The sequence below is a fragment of the Salvelinus namaycush genome, chromosome 1 (assembly GCF_016432855.1).
Source record: "Salvelinus namaycush isolate Seneca chromosome 1, SaNama_1.0, whole genome shotgun sequence".
Lineage (NCBI taxonomy): Eukaryota > Metazoa > Chordata > Actinopteri > Salmoniformes > Salmonidae > Salvelinus > Salvelinus namaycush.
The window spans coordinates 30,413,550-30,428,349 of NC_052307.1; the positions used below are offsets into that span (position 1 = coordinate 30,413,550).

General features: G+C 44.1%; 1 protein-coding gene across 2 annotated transcripts in view; it reads left to right on the forward strand.

Moving 5' to 3' along the window:
* Positions 1-14,800, forward strand: part of LOC120031468 (phosphatidylinositol 4-phosphate 5-kinase type-1 beta-like) — an 89,241-nt gene that overhangs the window by 63,854 nt on the left and 10,587 nt on the right. For both annotated transcript variants that reach the window (XM_038977356.1, XM_038977278.1), the window contains exons 8-12: positions 10,508-10,710; positions 10,948-11,031; positions 11,989-12,037; positions 12,165-12,249; positions 14,540-14,695. In XM_038977356.1, coding sequence (XP_038833284.1) covers positions 10,508-10,710; positions 10,948-11,031; positions 11,989-12,037; positions 12,165-12,249; positions 14,540-14,695 — 577 coding nt within the window. The remainder of the gene's footprint in view (positions 1-10,507; positions 10,711-10,947; positions 11,032-11,988; positions 12,038-12,164; positions 12,250-14,539; positions 14,696-14,800) is intronic.

A 14,800-nucleotide genomic window follows, 5' to 3' on the forward strand; every position in this document is an offset into this window, starting at 1 on the left:
GCGATCGTTCTCCTGTATATTTTTGAGTACAGCGACTGCAATTAGAAGGCATCATGTTATTGTTACTACTTAGCTTCGGCTGTTGGAAGTCCTGACGAACCATGTCCAGATAAAACGTCCGGAGTGAAAAAGTTGAATGAAAAAAAGTTGAGTGAGGGACTATATATAGATGGTTTTTATAAAATGATTGACAATGGTGAATGGCCTTATCTATTATACAGTATCAAATCACTTAACTACCTCGTACCCCAAGCACATTGACTCAGTATTGTTATTGCTATTTTATTGTGTTAGTATTTCCTTTTTTAATGGTGATAATTTTCGTACTTTTTAACTCTGCGTTGTTGGAAAAGGGCTCCTAAGTCAGCATTTCATGGTAAACACCTATTGTATTTGGCTCGTGTGACAAATAAAATTTGATTTTTATTTGGGCTAGCTCTGAGGGGATGACGGGACATACAGTTGAAGTCGGAAGTTTAAATACACCTTAGCCAAATACATTTAAACTCAGTTTTTCACAATTCTTGACATTTAATCCAACAAGAAATTCCCTGTCTTAGGTCAGTTAGGATCACCACTTTATTTTAATAATGTGAAATGTCAGAATAATAGTAGAGAGAATGATTTATTTGAGCTTTTATTTCTTTCATCACATTCCCAGTGGGTCAGAAGTTTAAATACACTCAATTAGTATTTGGTAGCATTGCCTTTAAATTGTTTAACTTGGGTCAAATGTTTCGGGTAGCCTTCCACAAGCTTCCCACAATAAGTTGGGTGAATTTTGGCCCATTCCTCCTGATAGAGCTGGTGTAACTGAGTCAGGTTTGTAGGCCTCCTTGCTCGCGCACACTTTCTCAGTTCTGCCCACAAATTGTCTATAGGATTGAGGTCAGAGCTTTGTGATGGCCACTCCAATACCTTGACTTTGTTGTCCTTAAGCCATTTTGCCACAACTTTGGAAGTATGCTTGGGGTCATTGTCCATTTGGAAGACCCATTTGCAACCAAGCTTTAACTTCCTGTCTGATATCTTGAGATGTTGCTTCAATATATCCACATAATTGTCCTTCCTCATGATGCCATCTATTTTGTGAAGTGCACCAATCCCTCCTGCAGCAAAGCACCCCCACAACATGATGCTGCCACTCCCGTGCTTCATGGTTGGGATGGTATTCTTTGGCTTGCATGGCCAAGCAGTTCTATTTTTGTTTCATCAGACCACAGGACATTTCTGCAAAAAGTACGATCTTTGTCCCCATGTGCAAACCGTAGTCTGGCTTTTTTTATGGCAGTTTCGGAGCAGTGGCTTCTTCCTTGCCCAGCAGCCTTTCAGGTTATGTCGATATAGGACTCGTTCCACTGTGGATATAGATACTTTTGTACCTGTTTCCTCAAGCATCTTCACGAGGTCCTTTGCTGTTGTTCTGGGATTGATTTCCACATTTCGCACCAAAGTACGTTCATCTCTAGGAGACAGAACGTGTCTCCTTCCTGAGCGGTATGACGGCTGCGTGGTCCCATGGAGTTTATACTTGTGTACTATTGTTTGTACAGATGAACGTGGTACCTTCAAGCGTTTGGAAATTGTTCCCAAGGGTAAACCAGACTTGTGGAGGTCTACACATTTTTTTCTAAGGTCTTGGCTGATTTCTTTTGATTTTCCTATGATGTCAAGCAAAGAGGCACTGAGTTTGAAGATAGGCCTTGAAATACAGTCGTGGCCAAAAGTTTTGAGAATGACACAAATATAAATTTTCACAAAGTTTGCTGCTTCAGTGTCTTTAGATATTTTTGTCAGATGTTACTATGGAATACTGAACTATAATTACAAGCATTTCATAAGTGTCAAAGGCTTTTATTGACAATTACATTAAGTTGATGCAAAGAGTCAATATTTGCAGTGTTCACCCTTTTTCAAGACCTCTGCAATCCTCCTTGGAATGCTGTCAATTAACTTCTGGGCCACGTCCTGACTGATGGCAGCCCGTTCTTGCATAATCAATGCTTGGAGTTTGTCAGAATTTGTGGGGTTTTGTTTGTCCACCCGCCTCTTGAGGATTGACCACAAGTTCTCAATGGGATTAAGGTCTGGGGAGTTTACTGGCCATGGACCCAAAATATCGATGTTTTGTTAGTTATCACTTTTGCCTTACGGCAAGGTGCTCCATCATGCTGGAAAAGGCATTGTTCGTCACCAAACTGTTCCTGGATGGTTGGGAGAAGTTGCTCTTGGAGGATGTGTTGGTACCATTCTTTATTCATGGCTGTGTTCTTAGTCAAAATTGTGAGTGAGCCCACTCCCTTGGCTGAGAAGCAACCCCACAGATGAATGGTCTCAGGATGCTTTACTGTTGGTATGACACAGGACTGATGGTAGCTCACCTTGTCTTCTCCGGACAAGCTTTTTTCCGGGTGCCCCAAAAAATCAGAAAGGCGATTCATCCGAGAAAATGACTTTACCCCAGTCTTCAGCAGTCCAATCCCTGTACCTTTTACAGAATATCAGTCTGTCCCTGATGTTTTTCCTGGAGAGAAGTGGCTTCTTTGCTGCCCTTCTTGACACCAGGCCATCCTCCAAAAGTCTTCACCTCACTGTGCGTGCAGATGCACTCACACCTGCCTGCTGCCATTCCTGAGCAAGCTCTGTACTGGTGGTGCCCCGATCCCGCAGCTGAATCAACTTTAGGAGACGGTCCTGGCGCTTGCTGGACTTACTTGGGCGCCCTGAAGCCTTCTTCACAACAATTGAACCACTCTCCTTGAAGTTTTTGATGATACAATAAATGGTTGATTTAGGTGCAATCTTAATGGCAGCAATATCCTTGCCTGTGAAGCCCTTTTTGTGCAAAGCAATGATGATGGCACATGTTTCCTTGCAGGTAACCATGGTAGACAGAGGAAGAACAATGATTCCAAGCACCACCTTCCTTTTGAAGCTTCCAGTCTGTTATTCGAACTCAATCAGCATGATCTCAAGCCTTGTCCTCGTCAACACTCACACCTGTGCTAACGAGAGAATCACTGACATGATGTCAGCTGGTCCTTTTGTGGCAGGGCTGAAATGCAGTGGAAATGTTTTTGGGGGATTCAGTTCATTTGCATGGCAAAGAGGGACTTTGCAATGAATTGCAATTCATCTGATCACTCTTCATAACATTCTGGAGTATATGCAAATTGCCATCATACAAACTGAGGCAGCAGACTTTGAAAATTAATATTTGTGTCATTCTCAACTTTTGGCCACGACTACATCCACAGGTACACCTCCAATTGACTCAAATGATGTGAATTAGCCCATCAGAAGCTTCTAAAGCCATGACATAATTTTCTGGATTTTTCAAGCTGTTTAAAGGCAGTCAATTTAGTGCATGTAAACTTCTGACCCACTGGAATTGTGATACAGATAAGTGAAATAATCTCTGTAAAAAATTGTTGGAAAAATTACTTGTGTCATGCACAAAGTAGATGTCCTAACCGACTTGCCAAAACTATAGTTTGTTAACAAGAAATATGTTTGAGTGGTTGAAAAACTAGTTTTAATGACTCCAACCTAAGTGTATGTAAACTTCCGACTTCAACTGTATCTCATGTGGGAGGAGCATGAAGTTACCCCTAGACACTGATCTTAGGCCAGTTTTGCATTTTTAACACATTGTTCAAGTTGGTAATTGTTGAGGGTTAGCTGATCCTAGAGGCTGTTAGGCATATGTTTTAACAGTGTGTGTTGTCCATGACAAGCGAGATCATTATAGTGTTCCCCTGTCTGCCTCCTGCCCCAAGGTGCAACCAGGATGTAGACATCAGGAAGTAGAGACACAGAGCCACAGAGACCAGGAACAGGAAGGAAGACGCTTCCTATTACAGGCATCCAGCCTTTGAAACCTTCGCAACATTATAGCCTACGATGTGATTGTCAAGGGCATTTGTTTTACTCCCCTAAAACATGCCTTCCGTTAACCAGGTTTATCTACTCTTATTTTATTGGACACTCTGAGAATAGCTAAACTGAGCTGTTATTCAACAGCAAACGACAAGTGGTGACTTAATGAATGGAGTTAGTCTGCATGAGTAGCATGCTGTTAGGGGTATATATATTGAACAAAAATATAAACGCAACATGTAAAGTGTTGGTCAAATAAAAGATTCCAGAAATTTTCCATTCGCAAAAATGTGTATTTCTCTCAAATTTTGTGCACAGATTTGTTTTATATCCCTGTTCGTGAGCAATTCTCCTTTGCCAAGATAATTCATCCTCCTGACAGGTGTGGCATATCAAGAAGCTGATTAAACAGCATGATCATTACACAGGTGCACCTTGTGCTGGGACAATAAAAGGCCACTAAAATGTGCGGTTTTGTCACACAACACAATGCCACAGATGTCTCAGGTTTTGAGGGAGCATGCAATTGGCATGCTGACTGCAGGAATGGATTGTCCACCAGAGCTGTTGCCAGAGAATTTAATGTTCATTTCTCTACCATAAGCTGTCTCCAACGTTGTTTTAGAGAATTTGGCAGTACATCCAACCGGCCTCACAATCGCAGACCACGTGTAACCATGCCAGCCCAGGACCTCCACATCTGGCTTCTTCACCTGCGGGATTGTCTGAGACCAGCCACCCGGACAGCTGATGAAACTAAGGAGTATTTATGTCTGTAATAAAGCCCTTTTGTGGGAAAAACTCATTCTGATTGGCTGGGCCTGGTCACGCCTTGATGGCTTTGGCAATGGCTGCTATAGCTGACTGATTCCTCTCCTTATGTTTGTCCACTCAACTCACAAACTCCTCAGTGTTGACTTTCTATTGGATACAGCTCAAGTAGGTAAGAGTCCGTCACAGACTCTCGAAGATGGCCTCTTGTTTGAAGTCTTTAGAGGGATCTTTCTTTTTCCGTCCCTCCCGCTCTCCTCCTTCTCTCACATCCTCTGTGTTTCAAAGTAGTTATCTTCTTCTTCTAGGAAGGCACAACGCTAAAGGGAACAGTGTTTCATGTTGAATGCAGTGGTTGTACTGTAAGTGACTCTGGACTCTGTAGCTAGTTTGTTATTGTCACGGCTTCCTGTCTTCCCTTCCTGAGCTGGAAGCAAAGTTCCCTCAAAGCAATATCTCTGTCCGTTTCCATGAGTAAGCAGTAAACCCCTCGCCCCAGGGCCTGCTGGAGCACCGAAAAACAGGAGAGGGGGGAAAGGAAGGGATAGAAGGGGGAAGAGGTGGAGTTGTATGGAGATTCAGCCAGGGTATGAAGGGGAGGTTAGGGGCGAGATGAGATTGGGAGACCATGACGTCTCTGCTGCTGTGCTGTATGTGGGTCACTGAGGAAAATGTAGGGTACTCTCTCTTTCCCTCCTCTCTTCATCTCACAACAGCTCCCTCGATGCCCTCCATATGGCGAATGAGCTGAGAACATGAATAAACTATGTCCATGTCTATGACTAGAGGGAGAGAGAGGCTGAAGGAAAGCATGCTCGTGTTTGACTTGGAACAGAGAGCAATGTCATTGTCATAGCATGGCTGGGCTCTGAGATGTTGTTGAGATGATGACAATGTAAATTGTAATGACAGTTTAGCAACGGGGACAATCTTTTGTAAGTGGTTGCCAATCATGAGTGTTGAGGTCTTTGACTAGGGCAGAGGGATGTTGACTGCCATTTAGCTTGATGTATAAACATCTTTTTGTCTGGGAATCCCCCTATTAACTCGAGACGCAAACAAACACATACTCACATGCACACACAAACGTACACACGCGCTCGCCCGCACACCACACACCACACACAAATAGAAGGGGTGGGAAAATAGTGTTGCATAATTGTTATGGAACTCGAGGCCGGTCATGTTGTCAGACAAAAACAACCTTTTATTGGTCCCACTCCTCTCTTCCTGGGTCATGTGATTCTGTAATTCCATTGGAACATGACAGGGACAACAATACCCTCTCACAAAGCCAATCAAGCCAGGGCCGATGTCAAATGACACCCTATTCCCCGTATAGTGCACTACTTTGGCAAGAGTTGGATCTGGATCACGCCTAACCCCCCCCCCCCCCCCCCCCCCCAAAAAAAAACATGGAAAATCGTTGAATTAGAAATGTTAACATGGAATCCATGAAATGTCAATGTAAAACCTGAGAGTGAAAGGCATGGCTGTATGAAAGGCATGGCTGGCACCATGTTTTAACTGCAATGTAAAGAGTCTCTCTGTCATTCCCCTCTTCAAAGGGTGCCAGTGTATTAGTGTCATTGTAAGTGGGCCATGCTGTACTGTGGGGTTTCAAAGACAGACCCTCTCAAGAGACCGATCTAGAGGAGAGACAGGGCTTGGATGTGCTGAATTACATCGAAGATAATTTGTTCAAGGAAAAGGGAATCTTGTAAAAGGGTGACTTAGTGAACACGTGTTAAAATAGTCTCCCTAATACTTTTCCATCCACTTTTACAGAAACTCTGAAGACAGACAGCAGTTTGAAGTCATATACAAGTTGAACATCTACAGTGTGTTGATATTATGTTGAAGTGATTGTTAGTTATTGTTGGCTCACATTGTCTAACCAGCAAACCGGGATCATTCCCAGAACATTAGCTAAGATTCCCATTAAGTTTTAGTTAGGGTTTTATCTAACATTAGGATGATAGCATCCCAAAAACATTGAACAAATATTTTTGATGAAATAAAAAAAGATTTTCCAGAATTTTAATGAAATATCCTTGGAATGTTCTCCTAACATTAACTCAAATGTTTTGCACAACATCTGTAACAACCACGACAGAACATTCCCCGAACGTTTTCATTAGGTTTCCAGGTAATACAATAACACAATGTACTATTTAATGTTTTTAAGTCATACTGCCGCAACAAAATGTGAGCGCAACGTTCTGGGTACGTTCTTATGAATGTTCTGGGAACTTTCACGGAAACAATTTAGGTTTTCTGGGTGTGCTTTTTATTGCAGGTGAGGAGGAACACTGACTTTGTACCTTGGCAAATCACTGCTCAGCATCAATTGAAAAAGGATGCACACATTTGAAGTGCCCGTTGCAGTAGTATAGAGGCCAACCTGATGAAGGCAGGCAGCAGTATGGTTTGTGTAGCGATGGTTTGCCTGGCAAGGAGAGGTGGTCAGGCCAGCTGGGAGTCACATGGGCCTACTGTGGGCAGGTTGGTGTGTGGGTCTATTCAAAATGGTGTCCTTTGAATAGGAACGGGGGAGTCAGGAGGAACAGATGCAAATCAAATACATGGAAAAGGCAAAGCTCGAACAAGAGCACAAGTGTTTTCTGAGTGTGTGTTTGTGTCTGCGAGCGTGTGGCTGTGTGTGTGTGTGGGCGCGTGCGTGTGGCTGTGCATATGGGCTTGAGTTCGTGATTTGCATTAGTCATATAAGGACACTAAATAAATAATTAACCATGATTAAACAACCAGCAACAATGTACTTTATAAAACAAAAATAAAGACATTTACCATTGGGAATAACCAGGACATACAGTGGGGAGAACAAGTATTTGAAACACTGCTGATTTTGCAGGTTTTCCTACTTACAAAGCATGTAGAGGTCTGTAATTTTTATCATAGGTACACTTCAACTGTGAGAGACGGAATCTAAAACAGAAATCCAGAAAATCACATTGTATGATTTTTAAGTAATTAATTTGCATTTTATTGCATGACATAAGTATTTGATACATCAGAAAAGCAGAACTTAATATTTGGTACAGAAACCTTTGTTTGCAATTACAGAGATCATACGTTTCCTGTAGTTCTTGACCAGGTTTGCACACACTGCAGCAGGGATTTTGGCCCACTCCTCCATACAGACCTTCTCCAGATCCTTCCGGTTTCGGGGCTGTCGCTGGGCAATACGGACTTTCAGCTCCCTCCAAAGATTTTCTATTGGGTTCAGGTCTGGAGACTGGCTAGGACACTCCAGGACCTTGAGATGCTTCTTACGGAGCCACTCCTTAGTTGCCCTGGCTGTGTGTTTCGGGTCGTTGTCATGCTGGAAGACCCAGCCACGACCCATCTTCAATGCTCTTACTGAGGGAAGGAGGTTGTTGGCCAAGATCTCGCGATACATGGCCCCATCCATCCTCCCCTCAATACGGTGCAGTCGTCCTGTCCCCTTTGCAGAAAAGCATCCCCAAAGAATGATGTTTCCACCTCCATGCTTCACGGTTGGGATGGTGTTCTTGGAGTTGTACTCATCCTTCTTCTTCCTCCAAACACGGCGAGTGGAGTTTAGACCAAAAAGCTCTATTTTTGTCTCATCAGACCACATGACCATCTCCCATTCCTCCTCTGGATCATCCAGATGGTCATTGGCAAACTTCAGACGGGCCTGGACATGCGCTGGCTTGAGCAGGGGGACCTTGCGTGCGCTGCAGGATTTTAATCCATTAGCGTGTTATTAATGGTTTTCTTTGAGACTGTGGTCCCAGCTCTCTTCAGGTCATTGACCAGGTCCTGCCGTGTAGTTCTGGGCTGATCCCTCACCTTCCTCATGATCATTGATGCCCCACGAGGTGAGATCTTGCATGGAGCCCCAGACCGAGGGTGATTGACCGTCATCTTGAACTTTTTCCATTTTCTAATAATTGCGCCAACAGTTGTTGCCTTCTCACCAAGCTGCTTTCCTATTGCCCTGTAGCCCATCCCAGCCTTGTGCAGGTCTACAATTTTATCCCTAATGTCCTTACACAGCTCTCTGGTCTTGGCCATTGTGGAGAGGTTGGAGTCTGTTTGATTAAGTGTGTGAACAGGTGTCTTTTATACAGGTAACGAGTTCAAACAGGTGCAGTTAATACAGGTAATGAGTGGAGAACAGGAGGGCTTCTTAAAGAAAAACTAACAGGTCTGTGAGAGCTGGAATTCTTACTGGTTGGTAGGTGTTCAAATACTTATGTCATGCAATAAAATGCAAATTAATTACTTAAAAATCATACAATGTGATTTTCTGGATTTCTGTTTTAGATTCCGTCTCTCACAGTTGAAGTGTACCTATGATAAAACTTACAGACCTCTACATGCTTTGTAAGTAGGAAACACTGCCGATTTTGCAGGTTATCAAATACTTGTTCTCCCCACTGTAGCTGTTCTATAATATTATTTTGGCTGTACTAAGTCATGTCACATGTTTCCTTGTGCCACATCAATGGATTCTAGTTACAGATACATCAGTGGTATGATATGTCAAAAGGCCATCTTTGCTGACCTATAACCTACTGTCCACTCCTAGTAAGTGTGTGTTGATGTTAACAACAAAGATCCTCATTCTGGGTCACATTACTTTGATTAGATCACAAAAGGCTGATTATCTGGTTCTGTTGTGGTCCTTTTCCTCAGCCTGTTTTCTATTGGCCAGTTCCATATATGGGATAATGATAGCTGAGTCCCTTATGGCACCCTATTCTCTTTATAGTGCACTACTTAGGAAGTTAGGGTGCCACTTGGGATGTACCTGATGCTGGGAATACTGTTGACGAAATCCATCTGCGTTGCTGGCTTTAGGGGTTACCATGACGATCATGATGAACATTCTTGTAATTTTTAGGTCTGCAGCCAAGCCACATTTGTCTGGGTGTTCCCCGTTATGACAGATTGAATGAAACCTGCTGTTTCATTCCCTGTTCCTGCTTTTTCTTTTTTTCGTTATTGTCTCTCTTAGACAGACACACAGACACACACACAGACAGTGTTATTAGTTTTGGGGATTTGCACGGTAATGCTTAGAATGACATGGTTCCTGTGGTCCAATGATCAGATTATCAAAATGGATCAAATTTGCATCCAAAAATGGCTAATCTTATTATGGCTGATAGCACCATAAAAAGTATGACTTTCCATGCAAGCGCGTCTACACACGTATGTATGTACACACACACACACACACACACTTGGCATGCAAAAGGAGTGCCAGCCAAGCCAGACTAAAAGGTCTGATAGCACCCTTGACCCCATATTCAGATTGTGTTTTTTGAGCCCCTCTGGTGTCGTGAGAGCTTTCTGTTTGAGCAGTGAGAGGAAACCTGGGGCCTGAGAAACCCTGGGAACAGAGACAAGAGGGCAGAAGGCCCCTCACACGGGTCAATATGTAAAACATCACTCAACCGTGGAGCAACACCTTTATATAGCTCAAGAATCAGTTACACAAAGATTTCTTCAATTATTTTTGGTGCACACTTAGCTTGGTGGTTGCATGACACACTTTGTACTTTTCAAGTCTGTGTAACTAAAGCTTCTGGTCAACATAGTAAAATAGAATAGAATATCACTAGTGCCTATTTATTTTTGGTCACACAGAAATATGGGTCACATTTCAATAAACCAGATGATAGAAAAAACTTTTTGTTGTTGTTGTTTAAAACGTACACACCTGTGGCTGATACTAGTCAGTCGAGGACTAACAGCAAGGCCAAGACAGCGCCGACTGCATTTCCACTCTTTGCTAGCTAACAGGTTGCTGTCGTTTTCAGATCATGGTGATTAAGGTGTGGTTTCATGTTGTGTGCTGCAGGTGTTGGAGAGCTTTAAGATCATGGACTACAGTCTGCTCCTGGCCGTGCATGTCCTGGACCAGAGCCCAAAGGAGGCGGGCGAGCCGGGCCAGGCAGGGGGGGACGGCAAGCGGCCCGTGGCCCAGAGGGTCCTCTACTCCACAGCCATGGAGTCTATCCAGGGGGACGGCAAGGCTGCCGAGGCCCACACCACAGACGACACGTGAGTCAGCTCACCACAGGCATACTACTCATACAAACACACATACACAATCATATACACAGTCATAGTTTGATGACATTTAGACATACACTGAAAGATGCATGGATAAAACTCTCACAAACACTCGCAATGATCAAAACCCAACCCTCACTGAGATGCTTTTAAGGATGACTTGGCAGATAATCCTGACTGACTACATTCTGTGACTGGACTTGTATTTACTGTGCTGTATTTCAGGATGGGTGGAATTCCTGCGAAATCACACAAAGAAGAGAAGCTGCTTATTTTCCTGGGCATCATCGACATCCTGCAATCCTACCGGTATAACATGACTTCATAACATGCTATAATATAACATTTATTACATGGAATAATGACATACTATTACATGTTCAGCATTATATGCTGTAACCTGGAGTTTTCTGTCCCTATGCTGGGGAGGGGGAGAGAGACGCAGAGGGAGAGAGAGACGCAGAGGGAGAGAGAGACGCAGAGGGAGAGAGAGACGCAGAGGGAGAGAGAGACGCAGAGGGAGAGAGAGACGCAGAGGGAGAGGGAGACGCAGAGGGAGAGGGAGACGCAGAGGGAGAGGGAGAGGGAGACGCAGAGGGAGAGGGAGACGCAGAGGGAGAGGGAGACGCAGAGGGAGAGGGAGACGCAGAGGGAGAGGGAGACGCAGAGGGAGAGGGAGACGCAGAGGGAGAGGGAGACGCAGAGGGAGAGGGAGACGCAGAGGGAGAGGGAGACGCAGAGGGAGAGGGAGACGCAGAGGGAGAGGGAGACGCAGAGGGAGAGGGAGACGCAGAGGGAGAGGGAGACGCAGAGGGAGAGGGAGAGAGACATAAGCTCCTCAGTGTAAAAAGCCTCTAGCACCAGAGAGACAGAAGTGTCTCTAACACTATTCCCTGTCCTTATCTCAGCATCTCTAAGCTGACCTCAGGACCTGTCGGTTAGTGTCTTGGCTGGTTGTTACATAATGAACACAATGTAATGGATAGCTTCATATTGTTACCCATATATATTTTCTTCTTAATCCTCTTCCCTCACCCACTATTTGGTGTTTGCCTGCCTCAGCCCATCAATTCAAGTGTAAAATGTAACTAGAAGGGGAGCGTATTACATAACATTAACCTAATATTGCTGTGGTTCCTGTTCTGTGTTTGGTGCCAAAATGAAGGCTCTCAGGTTCTGGATGTGGGGTGGGGGGGGGGGGGGGGGGGGTTGTTGCATTACGAGCTACGTTTGTGACAAGGCTTCCTGTTTTGTTTTTTACCTCAGATTCATTAAGAAGTTGGAGCACTCGTGGAAGGCCCTGGTCTACGACGGCGTAAGTTGATATGCTGCAAATCTGATACGTGTCCTTCTGAATACACACCATTCATAGGTTACTTTCTTATTGATCTAAAATGCCCCTCTCTGATAAAAGCTTGTATTGTCTTCTGTTCTGTCCTCAGGACTCTGTCTCAGTGCACAGGCCCGGTTTCTATGCCAACCGATTCCTCAAGTTCATGAGCACTTCGGTGTTCCGGAAGACTCAGAGTAAGTCTGCTGGCTCTTGTTCCTCAGTCCCCTATGACAGGGACACCTGTATTTATGTTAGGACTTTCAACTGGCACACATGCCAGGCACTGGGACCAGGAAACAAGGGTAGTGGGAAAGATGGCCTGCGGGAGGTTTGAGTAAACAAATTAATGTAAAAACAAGTATGTAGACTGTACCTAATATATTTTCAAATAACTGTGCTTTTTCTGGCTCACAAATTGATTTTGACAAAAAAAAAAAAATATTAAAAAGAGTCTGTGCGGCCCTCTGTTGAATATGTGGCCCGCAAGCCAAAACATTTGCCCACACCAGAGACTGAGACAGGTTAATCCTTCAGTGTGGCACGTACAGTTTAGTCAACTGTAAACTATTGGAAATCTTATGGTTGTACAGATTCCTAGTTTGATTTGTTTGTTACCTGCAATAGCAGGTGATTGTGGAGTGGATATGATTTACAGACGCTTTAAGTCAGCTTTTCCCGAACTCGGTCCTGGGGACTCGAAGGGGTGCATGTTTTTAGGTTTTTGCACTAGAACTACACAGCTGATTTCAAATAATCACAGCTTGATGTTGAACAAAACCGAACCTTCCGGTAAATATATAGAAGTAGCTATGTTGAAAGCAACAACACAGCTGTGTTGATGTACAGTATACATTTCTCCTGTGAGAGGAAGTGATTGTGTGTAGAACAGGTTTGTTATGTTGACGAACCAGTGACACATACACACTGTTGTCAGTCACTTAAATGGGTCAAGTTTAAAACCCTTCCTCAGCTCTTCTCTCTGTGCTATCAGGTTACACTGACATACTGATGTACACTGAGTGTACAAAACATTAGGAACACCTTCCTAATATTGAGTTGCATCCCCTTTTGCCCTCAGAACAGCCTCAATTCATCAGGGCATGGACTCTACATGGTGTCGAAAGCATTCCGCAGGGTTGCTGGCCTATGTTGACTCCAATGCTTCCCACAGTTGTGTCAAGTTGGCTGGATGTCCTTTGAGTGGTGGACCTTTCTTGATACACATGGGAAACTGTTGAGCATGAAAAACCCAGCAGCGTTGCAGTTCTTGACACACTTCAACCAGTGCGCCTGGCACATACCACCACACCCCGTTCAAAGGCACTTAAATATTTTGTCTTGCCCATTCACCCTCTGAATGGCACACATACACAATCCATGTCTCAAGGCTTAAAAATCCTTCTTTAACCTGTCTCCTCCCCTTCATCTACACTGATTGATGTGGATTTAACAACTGACATCAATAAGGGATCATAGCTTTCACCTGGTCAGTCTGTCATGGAAAGAGCAGGTGTTCCTAATGTTTTGTACACTCAGTGTAGATTCCTGACATTGGTTCTCAATGATGTTAAATAGTTTTTGTTCTGTATTTTGTTATTTTACCAAACAGAATACTTTTCATTTTACCAGACGCTCTTATCCAGACCAATTTACAGGAGCAATTAGGGTTGAGTGCCTTACTCAAGGGCACATCGACAGATTTTTCACCTAGTCGGCGAGGGGATTCGAACCAGCGACCTTTCAATTACTGGCCCATCGCTCTTAGCCACTAGGATACCTGCCGGTCTTTTCACAGGAATAGCTTGTTGTTTTCAGAGTGGAAATGGTTGCCCTCTGCCCCATGTTTGGGTGGGGGCCATGACAGCCCCCTAGTGGTGGTAATTTGGGACTGAGAAGCCCCTCTCACTTCAGGGTTTTGGCTTGGGGGAATATTTAATGTCAAGATGATATAAAGCAGTGTTACATAACAGTGTGGACCGGTGATTTAATGAAGATGGTTTCTGTGATGATTTGGGATTTAGCTGCCTGGCATTATTATGCCAATGCTTCTGCACAGTTAGATACGATGGGGAGAGGATTTCATGCTCTGCTTGGGAGTCAGAATGGAACGTCTGGGGGACAGTTGTGTAATAATTATTATGCGTTAACAGTTTGATCTTTTTACTGCTAATTTGGGACAGACGCTCCGAGCCTGATTATGCACGATAATGGTTGCAATCAGGATAATCTGTTCCCTCCATCTCTCCCTATTTCTCTCTTGCTTCTCCCCCCTACCCACTCACTCTCTCCCCTACCTCCTGTCTTCTCTTGTTCCTTATTTTCCTCTTTTCCTTCCCTCCTCTTTCCTTCTCTCTTCCCCCACAACTCATTTACCCCTCCTCTCTCTCTGTTTCTCTCTCTCTGTGTTTCTCTCTCTCTCTCTGTTTCTCTCTCTGTTTCTCTCTCTGTTTCTCTCTCTCTCTCTCTCTGTTTCTCTCTCTGCAGCCATTCGGTTCTCCCCTTCTAAGAGAGCACGTACGTCCATCCCTGCTCTGAAGTCGTTCTCTCAGGAAATCCTGTCTTCTCAGAAGGAGGAGAACGAGGAGGAGAGTCGGGACAGGCTGGGAGGAGCACGCAGTCTGGCTAGTCTAGAGGGACAAGGTAGACCAGCAGCACACTATCATCCACACATTCATGGTTGAGGTTGAGCCAAAAGCACCAAACAGAAGTCACATTCGCTCCCCAGATCTGTCATGTAGAACACAT